The sequence below is a fragment of the Mya arenaria genome, chromosome 17 (genome assembly GCF_026914265.1).
Source record: "Mya arenaria isolate MELC-2E11 chromosome 17, ASM2691426v1".
NCBI lineage: Eukaryota > Metazoa > Mollusca > Bivalvia > Myida > Myidae > Mya > Mya arenaria.
In genome coordinates this window covers 49,035,868-49,043,797 of record NC_069138.1, presented here as the reverse complement: position 1 = coordinate 49,043,797, position 7,930 = coordinate 49,035,868, and the positions used below count along the sequence as shown (strand labels likewise).

At 40.4% G+C, this 7,930-nt stretch overlaps 1 protein-coding gene across 1 annotated transcript; it reads right to left on the bottom strand.

Annotated features, from left to right (window-relative positions):
* Nucleotides 1–2,855: 2,855 nt before the first annotated feature.
* On the bottom strand, nucleotides 2,856–5,936 carry LOC128223574 (zinc finger MYM-type protein 1-like). Its single transcript, XM_052932851.1, has 2 exons — nucleotides 5,659–5,936; nucleotides 2,856–4,914 (listed from the first exon to the last, which is right to left on the bottom strand). Exons 1-2 carry the CDS (start codon nucleotides 5,934–5,936, stop codon nucleotides 2,856–2,858), a joined length of 2,337 nt encoding a protein of 778 aa, XP_052788811.1.
* Between the last annotated feature and the right edge of the window lie 1,994 nt (nucleotides 5,937–7,930).

The window sequence follows — 7,930 nt, the reverse complement described above, 5'->3', positions numbered from 1 at the left end:
TGAATTTTCCGTGTTGTTAGAAAAGACAATATTCAGCATATAACGCTCTGATGCGTAGTGTGGTAAGGGGAAACTAAATTACAGCTTAAATGGTAAAATGAAGTGTTTTGAATTTGAAGACGCGCTTTTTTTTACCAAAACGACGGGAAACTTCGCACGATTTCGTCTTAGCAGAGCGATAAAAATCGAGTGAAATTGTAGCAAGATTACGTTAAATAATTAGTGTTCTTTAACATTTTACATCTTATCTTTGCTTTAAAGTCATTAAACTTGGAATCATCCGAACGTTACACATAGTTAAAGCCTTGTATCCAGCCCGTGTAAAAATATCGTTATACGCTTGAGGCTGCCCTGGGCTGTCCCAGGCTGCTAGGAAACTAAAGTCGAAAAGTGGAGTAAAGTGATGATTTTAGTTCACACAAAAAAATAATGTAAATGTTGAAAAAGTATCCATTTGAGTATGTTTGCGTCATTTAAAGAGTGCTTTGCAAACGAATTGTTGTGAATGATTTTTATTTTTTTTTCGGCTTTAAAAACATGAAATTCTGAATTTTCCGTGTTGTTAGAAAAGACAATATTCAGCATATAACGCTCTGATGCGTAGTGTGGTAAGGGGAAACTAAATTACAGCTTAAATGGCAAAATGAAGTGTTTTGAATTTGAAGACGCGCTTTTTTTAACCAAAACGACGGGAAACTTCGCACGATTTCGTCTTAGCAGAGCGATAAAAATCGAGTGAAATTGTAGCAAGATTACGTTAAATAATTAGTGTTCTTTAACATTTTACGTCTTATCTTTGCTTTAAAGTCATTAAACTTGGAATCATCCGAACGTTACACATAGTTAAAGCCTTGTATCCAGCCCGTGTAAAAATATCGTTATACGCTTGAGGCTGCCCTGGGCTGTCCCAGGCTGCTAGAAAACTAAAGTCGAAAAGTGGAGTAAAGTGATGCTTTTAGTTCACACAAAAAAATAGTGTAAATGTTGAAAAAGTATTCCTTTGAGTATGTTTGCGTCATTTAAAGAGTGCTTTGCAAACGAACTGTTGTGAATGATTTTTTTTTTCGGCTTTAAAAACATGAAATTCTGAATTTTCCGTGTTGTTAGAAAAGACAATATTCAGCATATAACGCTCTGATGCGTAGTGTGGTAAGGGTAAACTAAATTACAGCTTAAATGGCAAAATGAAGTGTTTTGAATTTGAAGACGCGCTTTTTTTTAACCAAAACGACGGGAAACTTCGCACGATTTCGTCTTAGCAGAGCGATAAAAATCGAGTGAAATTGTAGCAAGATTACGTTAAATAATTAGTGTTCTTTAACATTTTACATCTTATCTTTGCTTTAAAGTCATTAAACTTGGAATCATCCGAACGTTACACATAGTTAAAGCCTTGTATCCAGCCCGTGTAAAAATATCGTTATACGCTTGAGGCTGCCCTGGGCTGTCCCAGGCTGCTAGAAAACTAAAGTCGAAAAGTGGAGTAAAGTGATGCTTTTAATTCACACAAAAAATAGTGTAAATGTTGAAAAAGTATTCATTTGAGTATGTTTGCGTCATTTAAAGAGTGCTTTGCAAACGAACTGTTGTGAATGATTTTTTTTTTCGGCTTTAAAAACATGAAATTCTGAATTTTCCGTGTTGTTAGAAAAGACAATATTCAGCATATAACGCTCTGATGCGTAGTGTGGTAAGGGGAAACTAAATTACAGCTTAAATGGCAAAACGAAGTGTTTTGAATTTGAAGATGCGCTTTTTTTAACCAAAACGACGGGAAACTTCGCACGATTTCGTCTTAGCAGAGCGATAAAAATCGAGTGAAATTGTAGCAAGATTACGTTAAATAATTAGTGTTCTTTAACATTTTACATCTTATCTTTGCTTTAAAGTCATTAAACTTGGAATCATCCGAACGTTACATATAGTTAAAGCCTTGTATCCAGCCCGTGTAAAAATATCGTTATACGCTTGAGGCTGCCCTGGGCTGTCCCAGGCTGCTAGAAAACTAAAGTCGAAAAGTGGAGTAAAGTGATGCTTTTAGTTCACACAAAAAAATAGTGTAAATGTTGAAAAAGTATTCATTTGAGTATGTTTGCGTCATTTAAAGAGTGCTTTGCAAACGAACTGTTGTGAATGATTTTTTTTTTCGGCTTTAAAAACATGAAACTCTGAATTTTCCGTGTTGTTAGAAAAGACAATATTCAGCATATAACGCTCTGATGCGTAGTGTGGTAAGGGGAAACTAAATTACAGCTTAAATGGCAAAATGAAGTGTTTTGAATTTGAAGACGCGCTTTTTTTTAACCAAAACGACGGGAAACTTCGCACGATTTCGTCTTAGCAGAGCGATAAAAATCGAGTGAAATTGTAGCAAGATTACGTTAAATAATTAGTGTTCTTTAACATTTTACGTCTTATCTGTGCTTTAAAGTCATTAAACTTGGAATCATCCGAACGTTACACATAGTTAAAGCCTTGTATCCAGCCCGTGTAAAAATACCGTTATACGCTTGAGGCTGCCCTGGGCTGTCCCAGGCTGCTAGAAAACTAAAGTCGAAAAGTGGAGTAAAGTGATGCTTTTAGTTCACAAAAAAAATAGTGTAAATGTTGAAAAAGTATCCATTTGAGTATGTTTGCCAGGCGCGTAGCTGGATCAAAATCAATGTGGACGCCCATTGAGGCGGCGAAGCCGCCGAAGTGCTAGGGGGGTCTGGGGGCATGCCCCCCCGGAATTTTTTGAAACTGTTGAATGTAAATGGTGACATCTGACGCATTTTGGAAACGTATTATTGCCTTAAAATACTGAAACAAATTTCTCTTTTCACATCTGATTTATTTATTTGTGAACACATTCATTAAACAAAGTCAAGCCTTCGGCTTTTGCTTCCAGCGAATTTAGACACTACCTGGTCAATGTCAATGTTAACATCCCGATATACGTGCATCAGGGCAAGTCCTGTCATGCGCTCTGTCCGCATCGTCGACCTCAGGTAGGTTTTCACCCTGCGCATAACGCTAAAGCTCCGTTCAGCAGTAGCAGATGATGCCGGCATGGTCAGAAGAATGGTGAGTACTGTATAAACTCCCTTGTAAAGATCCGGATTGGTTGATGCTACAGTTTCACCCAATGTGCTTGGTTTGTCATTTTCATCCATCAATTGCCATCTAGCCTTCCACCGCCTAACCTCGTTATGGAATGACTGGTTTCCCTGAGGTAGGTCCATCGAATACCCCGCAAAAATGAGATCCACCATTCCGTCTGTGCAAAGGTTCAACTTGGATGGAATCAAGTACTGTGCACGGAATCTTTCCTCGGCCACAATCAATCTGTCGCTAAGTTCTTGACACAAATGGTCCAAGAAAGGGAAGTAGAGAGCTCGCTGCCAATACTGTTGTGGATCATTGGCCGGTGGGTTTGCCCGGTTTCGTTGGCGTTGAGCAAGACGGGGCATTGAAGGTTCAATCTCAAATTCTGCTGCAATATCTTTAGCGCTCTGAAACAATGCTTCCCAGACATTAGGGTCTGCCCTTTCGTTTTGAAACTGGCGGATGAGGGTTTGACTTTCTCGCGTTGCCTCAAGCAAATCGCAGTCGACTGCCTGAAGAAGATAAGACAACGGAACTGTACTTTGCATAACGTGCTCAGCAACGACCAGTCCGATTATGAAGTCAAACTTCATGATCGACGCCAAGTGTTGGCCTGCCTTGTCATCACCATCCTCCTGTAGCTGTTCAAGGGCATGAACAACAACGCTGTATGCTGACTTGAACGTTGAGAGGGCATCGGCTCGGCTAGTCCACCTAGTTTCACACTGAGTTCTCAGTTTGGTGCGTTTCTTCAGCTTTTCCTGTGCGTCTTGGTCAGCAGCAAGTTCATCAACAAAGAAGTTTAGTCTTTTGGCCGAATAATCAAATGCAAACCCTACCTCTTGCACAGTTGTCATCACTGACCTTATGCATGGGTCCTTGCTGCTATGCATAACTGCTAGGTTGAGGCAGTGGGCTCTACAGTGTACATACAGCGCAGACGGCACCCGTTGACGAATTCGTGCCTGTACGCCCCTGTGCTTTCCAGACATATTTGCGGCACCATCATAAGCCTGAGACCGCATCTTATCTACTTCGATTCCATGATTTTCAAGAGAGGTCAAGAGTAGTTCTGCAAGTACCTCGCCAGTTGTTCTACTTGCTTGAACAAATCCAAGAAAATCTTCACGGACTCTAAATTGCTGGGAACCGCTTCCACGTTGGACAAATCGCAGACACACGGACACCTGTTCTTTTGTTGACTTGTCGGTCGACTCATCGGCTATAAGAGCGAAACAGACTGCATCATTGCATGCCTGCACAATTTCGATCTGTATCTGCTCAGCACACAAACAGATCAGTTCATTCTGTATGTCGGGCGATGTGTATGTTGCCCTACGATTTTCTGGAACATTTAGATGCTGTGCTAGGATAGGGTCATCTGCTGCCTTTGAATGCAGTATGGCTAAAAAATTGCTTCGTTCTTCTGTATTACCTCTGATAGCGATATTTTGCTTACCACAAAGGACGATTACTTCTATAATTTTCCTGAGAATATGGCGGTTCTGCTCCACTAGGCGTCTGTGACTGTCCGATACAGAACTTGTGATGGGTTCCATCTTACCTGATTGTATATCAAGAAAATGTTCCGCCATAGCTGTAACATTGTGATGGTTTGACTCTGCTAATTCGTGCCTCTTGACGTACTTGGCTAGGTTGGACCAATCCTTCACTGGTGTACTGATGAAAGTTTTCTCCTTCGCATCTTTCCGTCCAAATACGAAACAGGGGGCGCAGAATAAGGCATCTGTAGAAATCGAGTATCTGAGCCAGGGGTGGTCTGTCAACCAGCTTGATGACAGCTTTCTCATTTTCCCATGGATGCTTCTACAAAAGAGAAAACAAAAGATGTATTAGTTGATCTGGTTCTGACTTCTATCAAGGAACAGTTTTCACCAAGAAGTGTCCGGTAAATTGTATTATAAATTTACCAAAGCTCTTTTTTGATGCAACTACCATAACCTATAAATGTTTAAAATATAATGCAACTAGGGTCTACACTATTTTGTTTACCTAACCCTGTACCTGCTATTCGCGACTATTCATGCTTACTCAAACAGCTTGAATCCAGACCAGACGCCGAGTATCTCATCTGGATCCAAGTTTTTTTTAATACTAGAAAAAGGGTATACCAAATTTGAAGAAAATCGGACGATATTTAAAATTGAAGTAGACGATATTTTTAGCAGACGACAATTTTCGTAGCCGCCCGGCTAAGGGTAAAAAGCATGACTAAACATATATGTTACATACTTAACTAATATCGACGACGTGATCGAGATTTAAAGGTCTGTCAGACTGGGGGCGTATTCATAAAGCTTCTTAGGAAAATCTCAAATTAGAGTGATAAATTCAAAGGCAGATTTCTCGGTTTTTACCCACAACACTTCAATGAAATTGTGTATGCTCAAATGTTAAACAACGTTTTACACAAGCATGCCATGTTGCAATGAAGTATAATTGAAAATAAACTGGAAATTTGCATTTTAAATTTTTACTTGAGTTGGGGATTTTTAAATCTGCGTGTCACTTAATTGTATTTTTTTGCATTCAAAAGACAACACAACCTACCTTGAGGGAAAGTTGAACATATGGCAGTCAGTCCATGTGTCTTTCAATATCGACCATTTCCACTTTGCTTCAAGTTCTCCACTTGCCGCAGTAGCTATATCAGGATATGAAGGACCACTGTGGGTAGACTTAACTGGCTGAGCCTGTCCAGGTTTGGTGCTGTCAGATTCTGTGGCAGATAGATCTAGGTCCATGCTGTTTGCATGCTCCGAAGGTGCCGTGCCGGTTGCTTCTGGGCACGCAGTCGCTGTCGCGGTTTCAAACATCCGCTTGAACATTTTGTCCAGTGTCATAGGTTTTGTTTTTTTCATTTTTTACAACAGCCCGAGGACGACCGCCATGAATTAATAAAATATTAAAAATACATTGACGTCACTTTCATATGTAGTGGATGACATACTAGTTGTGACGTCATAGTATGACACAGTTATCGACTGGGTCACCCAGAGTGGCGTGTAATTGACCTGATGTGCCGTTTTACTTTAAGTATTACACACTTTTTTCGTTTAAATTATTAAAAAAAAATACTTTTATTTATTCAATAAAAGTAAACTCGTGAAAATAATGTGCACGCCCGGGCGTCTTGGCGTAAAGGCAGCTACGCGCCTGTTTGCGTCATTTAAAGAGTGCTTTGCAAACGAACTGTTGTGAATGTTTTTTTTTTTTTTCGGCTTTAAAAACATGAAATTCTGAATTTTCCGTGTTGTTAGAAAAGACAATATTCAGCATATAACGCTCTGATGCGTAGTGTGGTAAGGGGAAACTAAATTACAGCTTAAATGGCAAAATGAAGTGTTTTGAATTTGAAGACGCGCTTTTTTTAACCAAAACGACGGGAAACTTCGCACGATTTCGTCTTAGCAGAGCGATAAAAATCGAGTAAAATTGTAGCAAGATTACGTTAAATAATTAGTGTTCTGTAACATTTTACATCTTATCTTTGCTTTAAAGTCATTAAACTTAGAATCATCCGAACGTTACACATAGTTAAAGCCTTGTATCCAGCCCGTGTAAAAATATCGTTGTACGCTTGAGGCTGCCCTGGGCTGTTCCAGGCTGCTAGAAAACTAAAGTCGAAAAGTGGAGTAAAGTGATGCTTTTAGTTCACACAAAAAAATAGTGTAAATGTTGAAAAAGTATTCATTTGAGTATGTTTGCGTCATTTAAAGAGTGCTTTGCAAACGAACTGTTGTGAATGATCTTTTTTCGTTTTTTTCGGCTTTGAAAACATGAAATTCTGAATTTTCCGTGTTGTTAAGTCATTCAACTTGTAATTATTCGAACGTTTCATATACTAGAAACCATGTATCCTGCACGAGTGAAAATACCATAAAACGCCCGGGGCTGCCTGGGGCTGCTTGTGGCTGCTGGGGCTGCCAGAATGAAAACAGAAAAGAGAAGTAAAGTGATGTTTTTAGTTCACACTCAAAGAATAGTGTAAATGTGGAAAAAGTATTCATTTTAGTATTTTGTGTCATTTAAAGAGTATTTTGCAAGCGAATTATTGTGAATGATTTTTTTTCATTTTTCATATACTAGAAGCCATGTATCCAGCCCGAGTCAAAATATTATAAAACGCCTGGGGCTGCCCGGGGCTGTCAGACGCTTGAAATCAAAAAGTAGAGTAAAGTGATCTCTTTAGTTCACAAAAAAGGAATAGTGTTCATGTTTTTAAATGATTCATTTTAGTATTTTTGCTTCAGTTCAAGGTGTGTTTTGTAAACCAGTGAATGATTATTTTCATTTTTTTATGTATTTCTTTTTGGCTTTGAAAACTGAAAACCGACGGGATTCTTCACATGAGTTCGTCCGTCTTAGCATAGCTGCTAATCTGCCCAGCTGCTCAGCTTTTGACTTCACGCCGTCAGGCTTCTAGACTGCTAACTCACGCTGCTATGCTGCTATGCTGCTAGTCTGCTAGACTGCTGACTTCTCGCTGCTAGGATGTCGGTGTGCTTGGCTGCTGACTAAACGCTGCTAGGCTGCCAGTCTGCTGGGCTGCTGACTTCACGCTGCTGGGCTGCCAGTCTGCTGGGCTGCTGACTTCACGCTGCTGGGCTGCCAGTCTGCTGGGCTGCTGACTTCATGCTGCTGGGCTGCTGACTTCACGCTGCTAGGCTGCTGGGCTGCTGACTTCACGCTGCTAGGCTGCCAGTCTGCTGGGCTGCTGACTTCACGCTGCTGGGCTGCCAGTCTGCTGGGCTGCTGACTTCATGCTGCTGGGCTGCTGGGCTGCTGACTTCACGCTGCTAGGCTGTCAGTCTGCTGGGCT